Source organism: Equus asinus, chromosome 25, assembly GCF_041296235.1.
Source record: "Equus asinus isolate D_3611 breed Donkey chromosome 25, EquAss-T2T_v2, whole genome shotgun sequence".
Classification (NCBI taxonomy): Eukaryota; Metazoa; Chordata; class Mammalia; order Perissodactyla; family Equidae; genus Equus; species Equus asinus.
The window spans coordinates 46274282-46292630 of NC_091814.1; the positions used below are offsets into that span (position 1 = coordinate 46274282).

The following is an 18349-nucleotide window of genomic DNA, read 5'->3' on the forward strand; positions in this document are numbered from 1 at the left end:
AAAATAGTTTAAGCTTAGATCGTTGTTAGAATTCATGTTATCATGTTACACCCGAGGTGAATTTGTTTTCAAATACCTACCAGAGAGCAGATTTTGGTAGGATAGGGACTATAATGTTCGCAGGAGCTAATAAACCTGGAGGCTGGCAGTCCCATTGTCAGGCTTGCTAAACTGAGAAAGCATTTTTGCACTTTTATTTAAAGCAAAAGCTCATAATTATTTACCCTATCCTAACATGTGAAGCCTCTGGAATTTCATTCATTAACAATAGCCTGTTGAATCAACTCTTTGCTAATTTGTACCCTGGCTGATAATCTGGAGCCAAACAGTATACCACTTCGAAGCTCCATCCAAATTATCAACACAATCAAATTGGACCACATCAACTGTTTATCCTTTGTCCCACTTATAAATGGTGAGTCTTTTCTGATAACAAGTTGGAGACAATATAGCAGGAACTTCTTTTACTTTATTCATTCCCATTTGGCAGTCAGCCTGCTATTGGCTGTAGTCTAACTGAAACTTAATGAGATAGCAAAAAATCTAGCTTCTGTATCATATAGAGAGAAGGTTTGCTCTTTTCTTTTTGCCCCTTTGCTGCCTCCAGCTTGTCCCCAGCTCTTTGCTTCTCAGACCTCATGTTTACCAAGCCCTGATTTACTATTTAGCTTTAATTATAAATTAATTCTAATTAACAGGGTCCCTCAGCATTGTCGTCTCCCAGCATATCTGTGAGCATATGTGACACCCAGCATATCAGCCTGGGTGTCAGCTTGCTTTTTGGGACTTTTGGCTAAATCCATCATCTTGCACTTTGCTATTAGTCTTTATAGCTGGTTATTATATGTGACCACTGGTATTGATTTGTCCTTGCTGTTCTTATTATGATCCCTTCTTTTTTTGAGAATTTTCTGGTTATTTGCAGTTTTCTGTCTATATATACTCATCCCTGTTTGCACAGAGAGAAGAAGATATTTCTGTTTTGTAGGCAAGTATATACTTAATAGAAGAAACAGAGCAGCCGTATACATCTGTAGAGAAATGTTCATATTTTCTTATAGATATACACCTAGTAGAGGACACAGGCACACGTTTATGTCAGCACACTCTGGTACTGAATAATTTTTTTAAGATTTGCAGTGTGATTAGCTATTGAAAACTTCTCAAGTGGACCCAAGATATATATCCCTCTTAGCTCTTTATGCCCTCCTATTTTGGTCACTAGTGTAGGCGCTTATCCTTCTTTTGGAATCCAAAGCATGGTGTCTGGGCTGGTGTTGGTCACGTAGATTAGATGAATGAGAAGAGTTAATGCAGTAAGGAATGTCAAGATTTTCCAATAGCATTTTATATGACCCAGAGGGCAGCAGAAGTATGTTTCTTTTTTGCTTATATCTGTTTTTTTCACGCATTCAGCATTTATTGAGTTCGAACACTTTAGCAGAATATTGTGTTGGACATTGAGGGTACAGAGATGAGTAAAACAAATAAATCTCTGCTTTTAGTGAGCAAGTAGAAGAGGGGCTGACAGACATGTGTACAGAAAAGTACAAAATACGAGAGTTACTATTTCTCAAACTGGGGCAGGTCCACCCTGGGGTGGTAGTGAGGTAGTAGATGCTTTAAGATAAACTTGATGCATCTTGTTGTCACTTTAGTTTTACTCAGTAGAGTGTAATTTGATACGTTTTAATTTTATAGTATAGATTGATGGATATTATCAAGTGCATTGCAGAAAGTCACTCGAACTTTTGTTCCTGAGGGCAGTTCCTTTTGGCTACGTCCCAGAGTAATTTTTCTGCTAGGAAAGGATGATGTGGAAGTAAGCCTACTGACAAAGGATATGATTAGGATGCTGAAGAAAGGAGAGGATGATGTCCTACTAGATTCTGCGATAACTTCTTATATTGACTAACTTTTTCTCTGGCTGAACAACTTAGCTTGTTCTTATTGTCATATTATTTGCTCATTTTCCAACTACCATTTCTTTACAAAGTCAGTTGCTAAAATTTGAAATGTCCTTCTTCTGTTTATATGTCACCCTGTCTCCCATCTTTAATAACCTTTCCAAATTCTCTCCTTCATGACTTGCTTTAGTTGAACTTGCAGATTTTTTTAAGGGTTAAATCTTGTCATGTGGGAATATTTTCTGGTATTAACTCATTTCCTTTTTTTGTAAGCAGACTATAAATGTTTCCATGTTTGGGCTCTTAATCTATTGTATTTGCATATCTACTTTATGCTTCTCCCTTGCAATAAAAATGAAAACAAAAGCATTTAGTCTGTTATTTCCTCCATTGAAATTTTCATGTAGGAAATTTCCTGTCAGATATGGAGCCTGTCTTCTGGTAATATCGTGATCCTAGCATTGTTGTAGTTGCAAGAGGTGATGATACTGTTTCTGGAACACTGTGCAAGTCATTTGTTCAATATATATTTGAGTATTATGTGCCAGGCATTTACTCTGATCTTTAGGCCACTATGCTATGCTAAAGACCACTGCTACATTGATTCTCTATAATGTCCTCCTTTTTGCTTATCTTAAAAAGTGACAAATGTGAGATGAGATAGTAGTTGGTAACCAGAACAGAGAAACTTGGTGGACTTAGGTTTTGTTTTGATAAGGTGGAGGGAAGTGGGAAGATATAAAAATCAGCTTCAGTTTATAAAGCAAAGTAAATTTGTTATAATTTGGATACAGAATGAAAGAGGTGCCATCTTTTTAGAAATCATCTTTATAAATCCCCCTTGTAATTTCTTAGAAATAATTCTTTTTCTGATTGTTGGGGGCAATACATGTTTACTATAGAAACTTAACAGACATCTACAAAAAAATAGTTTCCCATAATTATGTGACTTAAAGACATATACTGTTAATATTATGGTGAATATCTTTTTTGTTTTATTTTAAATGTACACATACATAACTTTTTAAGGCAGAAATGGCATTATACTGTATCCACTGTGTTAGAGATTGTCATTTTTATTCAGTAATAGTGATATAGTGATTTTTTTCGTAATGTCAATTTGATATTTGTCTGTGGTTTAGTTGAACAATGTTTAAAAAGTTTTTTATTGTAAGACACAATTGGAAAAAGTCAAACATTACAGAAATATATAAGAAAAATTTCTTGCAATCATATTTCTCCAGCTATAGCTATTAATAGTTATTACATTATTTTTTATGACAGATAGTGATGTTGTAATATGATTTTTTTTGGCTGTTTACATTGCATTGGATTGATGTTTATTTAGTCAATTTCCTAGTGTTTTGGTTGCTTCTAATTTATATTGTATTTATAGATAACATTGAATTGAACACCTTTCTACATATGTATCTCTGCTTATTTCCTTAGGTTAAATTTCTAGAATTAAAATCACTGTGTAAAAGGGGATGCACAGACTTAAGGTTTTCTGTTTAACTTGCCTTCTAGAAAAGTTGTGGCAGTTAACGTTTCCTGCAGCAGTGCATAAGATTGTTCATATTCACATATATACTCCTTAACTCTGACAGTGTTTTCTTTCCTTTTTCTATTCTGATTGGTAAAAACTAGTATATAGTTTTAAGTCAATTTTTCCTCTTAGTGAAAGTGATGATTTTCTCATGCTTATTGACTAATTTTTGTCCTGTTAATTTTTCTGTTTTTCTCTTAGTTTCTTTTTTTATTTGAATAAGCTCTTTTTTTCTGTTAAGGATATCAACACTCCAAGAACAAGAATAGTCTGTTTGCTTAACTAAATCATAGGCATTTACTTTTCTTGGTGCTATTATATACTATTTTAATTGCATAAACTTAAAAGTACTTTCAAAAAAATTTTAATGAATTAACTTTTTAGATTTTTAAAAAATTTTTTCCTTTTTCTCCCCAAAGCTGCCTGGTACATAGTTGTGTATTTTCAGTTGTGGGTCCTTCTAGTTGCGTCATGTGGGATGCCGCCTCAGCATGGCTTGATGAGTGGTGCCATGTCCACACCCAGGATTTGAACCGGTGAAACCCTGGGCCCACGAAGCAGAGCCTGTGAACTTAACCACTCGGCCACGGGGCCAGCCCCTAAAAATTTTGTATTGAGTAGACTTGCTGTTCAAGTTTATTTTTAAGTAACTTTTGTATACTATTATCTAATAAATGCCCGTTGTATCTTCTTTATGATGTAAAAATATTAAGCTAAAATAAATTTGATAATTGTTAGATTACTTATGTTTAAAATGAAGAATAGAAGACTAATAGGCATTATTTTGTGACCAGCTTATTAATCTTTCACTGATTTAATCAAACTTATTTTATTTTTTTCTCTGCTGATAGCTACAAGTGTATTCATCAGAGTTTGGAGGATAATAATAGATGTCCCAAGTGTAACTATGTTGTGGATAATATTGACCATCTGTATCCTAATTTCTTGGGTGAGTCTTTGGAATGATTTTTAATTTTTTTAAATATTCTATCCCCAAAAGTGTATGCTGTCACTAATTTTTTCAGAAAACATAGCTTTGCGGTAAGCAAGTCTCTTTCTCCTCCCCACCAGGGTGCTTTCCTTAATCGTCCTTGGGTTGTGACATAGATCTCATACCTTATGTTGTTAGTATCATATCATTATTTTTAAGGTGCATAAAAAAAGTTGACGACACAACTCTTAGATTCTTACACAGATGGCTGGACAGAATGTGAGGCCGAAGGAGAGTGCTAGAGGTCTAGAATATTTCTTTATACAGTGTTGTACATTCCTGCTGTTTCTGCCTCTGGGTCAGAAGTGAAAAGCAATGGAGGAAAGAGTTAATGGAGAGGGAGAAGGGGGGAAAAACCTTGGGTATGAGGATTCCTGGAAAGGGGAAGGAGAGTCTGTGACCTAGGGATGCTATTGAAATGTTAGAACTAGGTAAGGAAGACATGGCTATAGAACTATTCAGAGAGGATTGGTAACTGGAGAAGAGACACGCAAATGGGGAATCTTTAAGGTAAATGATTGGAAGTAATATGTAGTCAGAGACCAATTGTGAGTATCTAAAAGTTCTACAAGTTGAAAAGCCTAAGATACTGTGGGAAATTTTTAGTCTGATTTTTTAGGAATGAAGATTAATTTTCCAAAGATTAATTTTCAGATATGGGGGTAGGTGTGAAGTAGGGCAGTGTTGAATATGTATATCAAAAAAGTTAATTCCTCATTCTAAAGAATAACATACTCAGAGTTAGGGTGTGATGTCTATTTGTATATTAGATCTGACCTGCCAGTGCTTCTCTTGCAATTTGATTTTGCTTAGCTCAAATGGTGGTTTATAATAAATCATGAATTTGAAACTTTTCAGCTTTCCTTTTTACCTCTGCTCTAAAATTACATTAGCTACGATCCTTTTACCTCTTTCACTCTTCACTTCAATCCAGTATCTTTTCATGAAGGGAAATCAGATTGCCTAGCAGAAAGGAACTCTGAAGGAAACATTTTGAAGATTTTCTATTGGAATACCAAGTTCTTCTAGGTAGATAAAGTTTTATGGCCATCTTGGAGAGGGAACTTAGGAAAAGAAGAAATATTGAGTGATACGCTACTCTGCAGGACTGGACTTCATGGGCTGGGTTAGGTAAAAGGGAAGCCAAAGCCCTGCAAAGCAGAATCCTTTGTCAGTGTTTGTACCTGAACTTGCAAACCTGGATTCACTGATGCTGCTGTGTGGCCTCTGGAATTATTTTTCTGTCAGTTGTCGTAACTTTGGAAAACTGCTTCTTCTTTTGGAATAGTTAAATACAGAAAGGAACCTAATGTTTTGAAGATTTTGGTATTTACTAAATTTTTCAGGTGATATTCCTTAATGAGTCCATAAGTTAGAAATTCTACTATATGAATTTCTAATTAGTGAGAGAGGGAGAGCACTATAACTAGTGTGGAAGGAATTTAAAAATATAGTACTATTTAAGTTGGAAAGTGATTTCATATATTATATATTCTGAAATATATATATCTAGTGAATAAGGAAGCCACAATTACTAATTTTCTAAGCTAGAAATTATCTTTTTGGTGATCTCGTCTTTAACCTTCTCTTTTCATGGATAAAAAGTAATGTTTTGAGTAATTGGAGTGTAAGTATTTTATGCCGTTATTTGAAGCCTTTTAATTATAGTGCAGCTTCCGATATGATTATATATGTCAGCCCATGGAAATAACATTTCATCCTGATGTATCTATTTTTGTTTTTCTGCCTGTCACACATTCCAGTCTTTGCCTTTGTACAGTGATGGTCAAATCCTAGGTTTCCACAGTAGGAAGATGGGGATTATGTCTCCAGTGCACTCAGGATGCCACTGGGATCTCTTTCTTTCTTTCTTTTTAATAGATTGGTACCTGAGCTAAAATCTGTTGCCAATCTTATTTTTTTCCCTTCTTCTCCCCAAAACCCCCCAGTACATAGTTGTATATTCTAGTTGCAGGTGCTTCTAGTTGTGCTATGTGGGATGCCACCTCAGCATGGCCTGATGAGTGGTGCTAGGTCCACACCCAGGATCCAAACCGACGAAACCCTGGGCAACTGAAGTGGAACGTGTAAACTTAACCACTTGGCCAGGGGGCCTGCCCCAGCATCCTTCACTTTTAATGCTGTACATTTATCTGAGTCATGGGTAGAGGACTGGGCTACACATTTTCTATAGCAGTGGTCTTCAAATCTTTTTGCTTGGGTTACCCGTATAAAAATTCTGAAAAATGATGTACTTCCTCATACATTGATGCCACATTTTAAATTAGCATCCAGAATTTTTCCTTATAAGAAGGAGTATTGTAAATATGGTTATTTAAAAATAAAACTTGTAGAGTCTGGCCCCATGGTCTGGTGCTTTAAGTTCTGCGTGCTCTGCTTTGATGGCCCTGGTTTGTGGCTTCAGATCTTGGTGCGGACCTACTCCACTCATCAGCCATACAGTGGAGGCATCCCACGTGCAAAACAGAGGAAGATTGACACAGCTGTTAGCTCAGGGCTAATCTTCCTCAAGCAAATAAAAGAGAGGAAGATTGGCAATGGATCTTAGCTCAGGGCAAATTTTCCTCACCAATAAAAATAAAATAAAAATGAAATAAAATAAAATGCATTTAAAGGGGCTGGCCCCGTGGCCAAGTGGTTTAAGTTCGCGTGCTCCACTGCAGGTGGCCCAGTGTTTCATTGGTTCGAATCCTGGGCATGGACATGGCAGTGCTCATCAAGCCATGCTGAGGCAGCGTCCCACATGCTACAACTAGAAGGACCTACAGCGAAGAATATACAACTGTGTACTGGGAGGCTTTGGGGAGAAAAAGGAAAAAAATAAAATCTTTAAAAAATAAATGCATTTAAAAATAAAACTTTTTGGGGCCACCCTGTGGGCCGAGTGGCTAAGTTCGTGTGCTCTGCTTTGGCGGCCTAGGGTTTCACCTGTTTGAATCCTTGGTGCAGACCTATCACCACTCATCAGGCCATGCAGAGGCGGCATCCCACCGCCCTCATCCCCCTGCAGTTCTCTCCCTGACTCCTGCCAAGGCTTGCTCTCTAGCTCTCCCTATCCCTTTATGGCATGAGACCTCTCTCCAGCTGCCTCTGTCTCTCTCTAGGAGTCTCTTTTCTAGCTTTCTCTTTATATAATATTTGTAAATTGAAATAAAATCTCCCTAATGAATGACCCTCTTACTCTTTAATGTAAAGGACAGCATGCATGCAGAGTCTAAAATCTGTGTTTTAAAAAAAGTACCTAATGCATGTAACATCCTTACTACTGCCAGGCATTGTCTTATGTGCTTGACATATGTTAAGTCATTTAATTCTCAGCCCTATGAGTTGAGTACTCTTGTTGTCATCCTCCTTCGTCAGGCGAAGAAACTAAGGCACAGAGAAGTTGAGTAATTTGCATAAAGTTATACAGCCAGTAAGTGGCAGAATTGGGATTAGGTCCTAAGCAGTCTAACTCAAGAGTATGTGTTTTTACTATACTATCCTGCATTTAAAAAGACAGTTACTAGAATGGAATCTTTAGCAGTAAAAATGCATTGTTTGTTCTTAGTACTATGGCTGTTATAAGGATCTAGAGAATTATAATTATGGATATGGAATATCTTTCAGATTCAGTGGTATATGAGATTTCTCAGAATGCAGTGTGGTATACACATGTATAAAGTATTACAATTATTTGTGACAATTTTTATGTAAATAGTTAATTCGGTAACTGAAACATTAAACTCTTATTCACATACTCCTCTTTATTCCCGCTATGTTATTTCAAGCTCTTTTCCTTTATCTTTCCCAGATTATAGTAATAACTTTGCTTATGAGATACATACCAGGCTTTTCAGAATCAGGCTCTGTTTCCAGCCCTAGTTCTTAGCCCCTGTTAATCATTAACAAAATCACTGACCCTGTATTTCAGTCAGGTTGATTTTAAAACATCTTATCTCTTGCTGTTTTATGACTTAACGCCCCCCCCCCCGCCCCCCCATCTGAATTATTTTCCGCTTCTCTTTCTGTTTAGTGAATCTGTGTGCCTGTTATGGTTCAATTCTAATGTCACCTTCTATGCGAAGCTTGCTCGTTAACATTTTGATAACAACACAAAGGTCTTGTGTTTCTTGTAAATCTATTTCAGTGATGTTACTGATTATCATGTTACGTTACTACTGTATCATATGTATTTGTCTTCCTACTCTGAGTTGCTTGAGTCTTGGATTGAGCCTTTCTTAGTTTGAGTCTTGTCTTTGAAGCTTAGATCCCTAGTGTGGGCATGGTACCTCTCTGGTTTGTTTGCAAATATTTATGGTTGGATTGTGATATATAGTGGAAAATATTAAATAGTTGGGTTTGTCCCAACTCTGTCTTGTGTTATATGTCACCACAAGTAAGTTCCTTCATGTCTAAAGTGGGGAGAATAATCCGTACCATAATGTTTATAAACTAAAGTGCCTACCTACCCTAGTGCTCGTTTCCCTTTTCTTTATCAGGTTTTTTTTTTTTTTTTTTTGGTATCATTTGGCTATTAAAGACAAAAATCCAATTAAAAGTGGCTTAAACATTAAGGAAACTGTATTGATTCACACAAAAAGAATTTCTAGAACTAGTTAATTCATTGGTTCAGTGATACTGAACAACTTCAGCAAGTTCTTTCCATCTTTCTGTTCCTCCATCCTCAGGATATGCATTGGTGCTTTGGCTAGCTACCCTCAAGCTTGCAAAGTGACTCTACTCACTTCCAGATATCATCCGTTACTGAAGGCATAGAAGAAACTTGTTTTCCTCCTATCCTCTTCTTTCTGAAAGACAGCACACCTCTCATTGATCAAAACTAGGTCACAGGGGCTAGCCCCGTGGTGCAGCGGTTAAGTACGCATGTTCTGCTTCGGCGGCCCGGGGTTCACCAGTTCGGGTCCTGGGTGCGGACATGGTACTGCTTGGCAAGCCATGCTATGGTAGGCGTCCCATATATAAAGTAGAGGAAGATGGGCACGGATGTGAGCTCAGGGCCAGACTTCCTCAGCAAAAAGAGGAGGATTGGCGGCAGATGTTAGCTCAGGGCTGATCTTCCTCAAAAGAAAAAAAAAAACTTAAACCCCATGTCAATCACTGGCAAAGGTATGAATGACAAGATTGGCTTAGGTTAGTCGAGAATCATACTGTGGGACTTGGGAGGGATCTAACCTCTCTGAAAGTATGTGGCAATCTGACACTTGGATGAAAAAAATCATATTGTTGTTAAAACAAAAGGGTAGGATGGTTTTTGAATAGCTAACTGACAGTGTCTGCCATGATACTTATAGAAAAGTCACAAACAAAAAGAAGAAATAAAAATCTTTAGTGCCTACCTCATAGAATCTACCAGTTACCATGTAAAGCATGGAACAGTCTTACACAGTGAAGAATTCTCTCTCTCCAAGTGCCAGTAGTGTCGTCATTGAGACGTGTAAGAGAAAGTACAGATTCTGAAGAACTCTCCTCCTGTAGTAATGGTGGTAGTAATAATAGCAGTTGTAGTGGTAATAACTGTGGCAGAACTGTTTCTAATTTGAAATAAAAGAAAAACCTAGCATTTTCTGCTTAGCATCTTTTAATTTTTGGGCTTTTTAAAGTTAAAATAGAATCCATCGATATAGAACAGTTAGATGATACATTTAACAAAAATTCAAATTATGTGTGCTTTTTGTTTTGTTTCTCTTTTCAGTGAATGAGCTCATTCTCAAACAGAAACAAAGATTTGAGGAAAAGAGGTTCAAATTGGACCACTCAGTGAGTAGCACCGTATGTTTCAACTCTTATTACTATTCTTAATAAATTTCAATTTATTGTTTTTATTGGTTTACTATTAGATATTAAAGTTTAGTATATTATTCATTTTTTAAAAAAGATTTATTTAAGATTGTTCTGTTCAATAAAGAACTTTCTTAACTGCATTGTCTAAAATTTACTCTGGTGATCATCTTCTGAAAGGTCTGCTGGGATCACACTGAGTCAGAGTTGGCTTGTAGTACATGACATTTGAAGGATTATATGGCAGGATAAAACCATGGGTGGTAATTTGGAGAAACTCTTGAAAGATTCTGGATTTAAGAGGATTAGCCCCAAATTATTGAGCAAGTGAGCTTAAATTAATACCTTAATTTATAATAATAATAATAAATTCATAAATCCAGGCATTTATTTTGAAGGGAATTATACCTTCTGAGATGCTGACTTGACATTTGTCTTTCATGTCTGTTATCTAAATTCATTTAAGGGAGAAACGTTGTTCAAATTATAATTAGAAGGCAGTGGGCAGCCACTAGCTGGGAAGAGTAGGTTGCAACATTATAGTATATTATTGATATCTGTGTAATAACATTTTCGGAAATAGTTAAACATTTGGTTTAGACTTTCTAAAACAATCTTTTTAGGAAGTTGATTTCTTTTCTTCCTTTTTAGAATGGCCATAGGTGGCAAATACTTCAGGATTTGTTGGGAACTGACCAAGATAACCTTGATTTGGCCAATGTCAACCTCATGTTGGAGTTACTAGTGCAGAAGAAGAAACAACTGGAAGCAGTAAGTGGCTGCTGCACTTTAAAAAATTTTGTTTTAAGTGTTGCTCTTTGCTGCATTGGAAAATATCTAGAAATGTTTAAAAATTATAGGGTAGTGCTGCTCAATCCATCCAGTTTTATTCAGCAAGAAACATCTGCAAGGTATCACTTCTAACAGATTCCCCTTTTTCAAGTAAAAGAAAGAATAAATTCCTTATATTATAATATAGCTTACTTGCAGTGGCCAGTTTGTATTAAAAGCTGAGTCTTAAGAAAGATCATGAGAAAGTACAGTTTCATTTTAATAGGAAGCAATTATATTGGTCATTTTTCTTCTAATGAATATCTTCCTTGCCAAATCTTCCCTCTTCACATATGAAGTTTGGAGGAGAAAATAGAGATGATTGTTATCTATATAAAATCCTTCCAGCAGCTGTCCATTGGCAGCAGCAGTAGTCTATAGCTTAACTAAGGGCATTTAGAAAGATGGGAACTAGAACTAAATATATCCTTTTTCATGTGATGAAATGTAAATCTGCATTTATTCCATGTAAATAAATGTAAAAATGCAAAATGTAAATTTGCATGTATTAGTCAAGAATTGAATATGATTCATTATAAGCAGCACACACCTTAGCATAAGCAAATACCTACCCTGACCTAACTAAACAAAAAGGTAGAATTTATTGACAGGAGAAGGGAGTGAGTAGCTCACACTCATAAAAAGGAAGAGCTTAACAACCAGCTGTTGGGAAGATTGGAACCATGGCTTCTCTGGAGACTATAAGGAAATGAGATCAGGCACTTGAATGTTGTTGGGAGTCTTTCTTTTGTGCTTTTTTTATCAATTTCTTTAGGACAGGTCTGGTTTTCTTTTTGCAGATTTTTATCACATGGTGGATAATGTGCTTATTTGCACTTCCTCATTTATTTTTATGTTTTTTGATAAAAGAAGAAAAGGAGTTTTTCTTTTCAAATTTAGTTTAACAAATTCTGTGGCTAGATTCTGGTTAACATAGCTTGCATCTGGATCTCACCTAATAGAATGGGAATCGTTTAGAAGGAGAAAGGAGTAGCTGAGGGTGAGCTGACCAAAATGAGTCTCCCATGCTGTGTCTTTTTGGGGGGCAGAGTTGAGGGAAATTCTCCTTTGTTTTTTTTTGGGGGGGGGGTTATCTTTTATTTTTTCTTTCAGTTTTGTTGAGATGTAATTGACATACAGCATATGTCAAGGTGTACAGGATAATGACTTGACATTCATATATTGGGAAATGATTACTGCAACAAGTTTAGTTAACATCCGTTATCTCATATAGATATAAAACGAAAAAGAAAAAATATGTTTTTTTCCTTGTCACGAGAACTTTTAGGATTTGTTAGCAGCTTTTAAATATATCATCCATAGTGTTAACTATAGTCATCGTATTGTATATTACATCCTCAGTACTTATTTATAATTGGAAGTTTGTACCTTTTGACCACCTTCATCCAATTCCCTCACCCCCTGCTTTTGGTATCCACAAATCTGATCTCTTGTCTATGAGTTTGGTTTCTTTTTTAAAGTTTTATTTCTCCTTTTTCTCCCCGAAGCCCCCCAGTACATAGTTGTATATTTTTAGTTTTGCGTCCTTCTAGTTGTGCTGTGTGGGATGCTGCCTCAGCGTGGCCTGATGAGCAGTGCCATGTCAGCGCCCAGGATCCGAACTGGTGAAACCCCATGCCGCCAAAGTGGAGTGCACGAACCTAACCACTCGGCCGTAGGGCTGGCTCCTGAGTTTGTTTTTTTTTGGTTATTTTTTAAGATTCCCTATATAGGTGAGATCATACAGCACTTTTCTTTCTTTGTCTGACTTATTTCACTTAGCATAATGCCCTCAAGGTCCATCCATATTGTTGCAAACGGCAAGATTTCCTTCTTTTTTGTGTCTGAATAGTATTCCATTGTATATATACCACATATTTATGCATTCATGCATTGATGGACACTTAGATTGTTTCCGTGTCTTAGCTATTGTAAATAATGCTGTAGTGAACAAGGGAATGCAGATATCTCCTCAACATAGTGATTTGTTTTCCTTTGGAAATATACCCGGAAATGAGATTGCTGGATCATATGATTGTTCTATTTTTAATTTTTTGGGGAACCTCCATATTGTTTTCCGTAGTGGCTATACCAGTTTATATTCCCACCAAGAGTACACAAAGGTTCCCTTTTCTCTACCTCCTCACAAGCATTTATCATCTCTTGTTGTTTTGATAATAGCCATCCTAACAGGTGTGAGGGAATATTTCATGGTTTGAATATGCATTTCCCTAATGATTTGTGATGTTGAGCACCTTTTCATGTACCTGTTGGCCATCTGAATATCTTCTTTGGAAAAATGTTTATACAGGTCCTTTGCCCATTTTTAAATTGAATTTTTTTCTTTTTTGCTATTGAGTTATATGAATTCTTTATATTTTTTTGGATATTAACTTCCTATCAGATATATGATCTGATATTTTCTCCCATTCTGTAGGCTGCCTTTTTATTTTGTTGATGGTTGCCTTTCCTGTGCAGAGCTTTTTAGTTTTATGTAATCCGACTTGTTTATTTTTTCTTTTGTTGCTTATGCTTTAGGTGTCATGTCCCAGAAGTCATTGCCAAGACTCTCCTATGGTTTTAAACATAGTTTTTTATTAGCATCTACCATGTGCTAGGTATTATGTTAAGGGCTGTAGAAAAGACAGACAGGGTTCTGCTTTGCGTGTGTGTTGGGGATGGGATGAGGAGATAAACTAAATCAATTAAGAAAATATTTTCACATAGTGATAAATAATATAAAGAAACTTCTCTCTGATGGATTGAACATATGCTGTTACCTTGTTCCTATAAAGCTATGAAAATGAGAGTGAAGAGATTTTAAGAAGGCAAAAGAATGGGACAAGAGACAATGGCAGCAACATTTTGTAAGCTATAAAGCAGATGGATGAAAAGTAGTAGATTAGGAGATCTGAGAAGGCTGAATACTGAGCCAGCAGTGGGGGAATAGCTAAGAACCAATCCTGTTTGTTGTATTGTGGAACAAAGGCCTTGGAATTGAGAGCATTAGGTACCTCATATAGTAAGGGCTGAAAACATGTTGATTGATTGAGAATCAGATTAAGAAGCAATTGGAATCTCTGATCCTTTCCTATACAACTCACAGCAAATGATTCTCCGTTTTCTACCTTAGAACGCTAGAATTTTTTCCCCCTGGTGGTGGTAAAAGAGGTTCTCTGGACTATTGCACGACAGGCACACTTCAACATGGGGGTACCATACTGAAGATAGATAAGCTTACATGTCGAAGGTGAGAACTGTTAACTTTCTTCCCACCTTTTGATTTGCCAACATTAATTTTTGCTTGCTTTTTGGCTTTTTGTCTTAGATTGAAGAAATACACGTATCTTAGTTTTAGACCACAGATCCTTTTCTATTTTTTGAAGAGGAACCCAGTTCAGAATCAAAGTTCCTATCATAGGTTTTATAGCTTTCTTTCATTATTGTTTTCCTGTTTAACTTTGTATTATTATTTAACTTGAATATTTCCAACATACAGAAAAATATAGAAAATGAGACTCTTGAAATACCTCATCTCAGTTTTAATAAATATTTACAGTTTGCCATATATGTCTTAGATCTGATTTTTTGAGAATTAAATTTTTTATACTTAAAGCCCTCTCCTCTCATTCCATTCTCCCAGAATGACCAACATATGAAATTGGCAAGGATCCTTCTCAAGTGTCTATATGCTTTCTTCATATATTTGTATCTACAACTATATAAAATGTTGTATAGCAGTTGTATAATTTAGAAGTTTATATAAAGAGTTTCCTACTGTAGTTATCCTTTTGACATACACCTCTTTACTTTTTGAGGTTCATCTTGATAAATATATAGCTAGTTTATTTATTTTAACTTCTCCATAGTAATCCATTGCATGAACATATCTAATTCCCTTTTGATGGACATCTAGGTTCTTCCCATTTCTTAGCTATTATTGTCAGTACTCCATTTAATATTGTTATACATGTCTCCTTGTGCTGAAATATATACACTTAGTGATTTAAGGAATGGAATTGCTGTTCATAGGGTTTGCATGCACATTTTAACCTTACTAAATATTGCCAAATTGCTCATCTGTGGGTTTGTACTGTGTCAGTTCTTGGTATTTTTTCTTTTTTAGTTTCTGCCAATCTGATGGTTGTCAGATGCTTGTGTGTGTGTTTGTTTTGCATTTCTGTGTTTACTAGTGAAGTTGAGAATTTCGTTTGTTTGCCTCTCTTGGTTTCTTATTGGTGAATTACCTATCCATATCCTAAACCTATTTTCTCACTAGATTATTTGTCTTTTTTCTTACTGATTTGTAAGACGGGGTGTGTGTGTGTGTGTGTGTGTATTTTGGATATTGCTTCTTTGCCAAATATGTACTTCAGTAATTGAATTCTGGTTGAATTGCATTGTGGTTAGACAACATGATTTATGTGATTTTAGATTGAATACTTTTCATGATTCCATTTTATTTGCATTGTTGGCTTATCAAATAGAACTTTTTTGTTCTGTTCTTTAGTGGTTTCTTTCAGGTTTTTTTTTTTTTTTTTTTTTTTTTTTTTTTTTTTTTTTATTTTTAAAGATTTTATTTTTTCCTTTTTCTCCCCAAAGCCCCCCAGTACATAGTTGTGTATTCTTCGTTGTGGGTTCCTCTAGTTGTGGCATGTGGGACGCTGCCTCAGCGTGGTCTGATGAGCAGTGCCATGTCCGCGCCCAGGATTCGAACCGACGAAACACTGGGCCGCCTGCAGCGGAGCGCGCGAACTTAACCACTCGGCCACGGGGCCAGCCCCTCTTTCAGGTTTTTAATACAATTCTTATTACATTGTACCTTCAAGTAATATTGTCCCACTTCATCTGTATTATAAGAACCTTACAACAATATGCTTCCATTTCCTCTCTCCCGACCTTTGTACCATTTTTTGGTCACATATTTTATTTCTAAATATCTTATTAACCCCAAAATAAATGTTACTAATTTTGGTTTAAACAGTAAATTATGTTTTATGGAGATTTTTTAAAAGTCTTATATGTACCCATATATGTACTGTTTCTGGTGCACTTGTTTTGTTTTCCATTCATTCTTTTGAATTGTGTCAGTAATTTTCCTTCTGCCTAAAATACTTTTCTTTGGGGCAAATCTGTTGGTGATGAGTTCTTTCAGCTTCTATGCCTAATAAAATCTTTATTTTGCTTTTGTGTTTGAAAGGTACTTCCAAATAAGTACAGAATTCTAGAATTACTTTTTTCCCCCAGTATTTTAAAAATGTCTCTCCACTGTCTTCTGTCTTGCATTGTTTCAGATGAGAAGACTGCTGTCATTCTTATCTCTTGTCCTTGGAATGAAATGTGTTTCTTCCAGTTTAAAATGTTCTTTTGATGTTTTTAAGCATTTTGATTTTGATGTGCCTTGCTATAGTTACCCCCGCTACCACTTATTTCTTGTTCTTGGGGTTCTTTGAGATTATTGATCTGTGGGTTTGTAGTTTCCATCAGATTTGGAAAAGTTTTAGTCATTATTTCTTCAGATATTTTTCTGTCCCCTCTTCTACTTTGGCGACTCCAATTACACATCCGTTAGGCCAGCTGAAGTTATTCCACAGCTCACTGATAAACATCTGTATTCATTTCTGTTTTGTCTTTTTTCTTTATCTACTTCATTTTGGATAGTTTCTGTTTCTATTTTCATGTACACTAATCTTTTCTGTTGTTCATGTCTCTCCTTAACATGCTTATGCTTTTCTCTAACTTCTAGAGCATATATGTACTTATAATAACTCTTCATTGTTTTTGATTACTAATTTTGTATCATTTTTATATCTATTTTCATTGATTGATTTTTCCCCTTATGGGATATATTTCTTTCTTATTTGCATGCTTATTAATTTTTTGATTGGATGCTGGAAATTGTAAATTTTACCTTGTTTAGTGCTGGGTGTTTTGTATTCTTTTACACTTTCCTGAGCTTTGTTCTGGCATGTAGTTAAGTTACTTGGAAAAAGTTTGATTCTTTCACAACTTGTCTTTGAGTTTGTTAGATTGGGGTCAGAGCAGATTGTTGGCTAGGGTAATTTTGCTCCACTGCTGAGGCAACCTTTTTGAGTATTCTACTGATGCCTGTGTCTTTCAAGGTTTTTCCACTCTGGTTCCTGGGAAAATGTACTATTTCTGGTCTTTTTTCTCAAAACCATGGTTTCCTATAACTGGCCTCTTGTTTTGTTGTTTAAGGTAGGAGTGTGAATTCTTTCTTACTGCATTTTAGTGAGATTTGTAAGTTCAGTTTTTATACTTTTGGCCCTTTGAAATTCATTGTGATTTTCTTTATGGCTCAGTATATGGTGTATATTGTTGAATGCTCACTTGCGTTTGAAAACTGCATGTTATTTGTTGTGGTGCTTTATAAATGTTGATTATGTAGAGTTTGTTATTATTATTCAGACCTTTTTTTTTCCTGCTTGTTCTACCAGTTACTGATAGGAGTGTGTTAAAAATATGGTTTTGATTGTCTGTTTTTCGTTGTTTTCTGAGATTTTTGCTTCATGGATTTTGAAGTTCATTATTAGGTGTATACATGTTTAAGATTGTTATGTCTTCTGGATGAATCATCTCCTTTATCACTATGAAATGTATATGTTTATCACTGGAAATATTCCTTGTCCTGTAGTCTGCTTCTATATTTTCTGTTGTTAATATAGCATCAGTAGCTTACTTAAGATTAGAGTTTCTATTGTATATCTTCCTTCATCCTTTTACTGTAATTCTTTCACTGTCCTCATGTTTTAAAAAAGTGTCTGCACAGTATGTAGTTGTTTTTTTTAAAAAACACAATCTAATAAGCTCATTTAATTCAAATGCTTAAGTTTATTTAAATGTAATATAATTATTGATGTAGAATAGGGGATACCAGCATTCATTCCCCTTTCAAAAACAATTAGATAGCTATTTATGAATGAAAATAGCTCTAGGGAGCGAGACGTGAGTCCTGGTAAGACAGACAAACAGCAACACAGCAGAGCAAAAAAAAGGAGAATAACCATACTGAAGGGATTGCTGGAGAGACTGGTTTAGCAGAAACGTCTGAAGATGGCTAGGATCAGAAGGCAAGGGTGGGAGCTACTTCTGGCAGCCAGTGGACTTTTGCTGTCATGGTCTCTAGCGGCCTGCTCTGTGGAAGACCCTGGCAGTCTTTGTCGCTGAGGGCCTCAGGAGCACCTGCATCAGCTGTGGACTCCCCACAGTTTTCACATCAAATTTTAGATGCTTAATGTATTTTTATTTGGT

The 18349-nt window shown here is 35.8% G+C and overlaps 1 protein-coding gene across 13 annotated transcripts in view; it reads left to right on the top strand.

Annotated features, from left to right (window-relative positions):
* COP1 (COP1 E3 ubiquitin ligase) overlaps positions 1-18349 on the top strand; it is a 237358-nt gene that overhangs the window by 38522 nt on the left and 180487 nt on the right. For 8 of the 13 annotated variants that reach the window (XM_070497937.1, XM_014845336.3, XM_070497944.1 and 5 more), the window contains exons 3-5: positions 4305-4402; positions 10161-10237; positions 10898-11017. In XM_070497937.1, coding sequence (XP_070354038.1) covers positions 4305-4402; positions 10161-10237; positions 10898-11017 — 295 coding nt within the window. Of the gene's footprint in view, positions 1-4304; positions 4403-10160; positions 10238-10897; positions 11018-14222; positions 14328-18349 lie in introns of those variants that run through there. The other 5 variants (XM_070497938.1, XM_070497939.1, XM_070497946.1 and 2 more) reach the window with 2 other exon arrangements.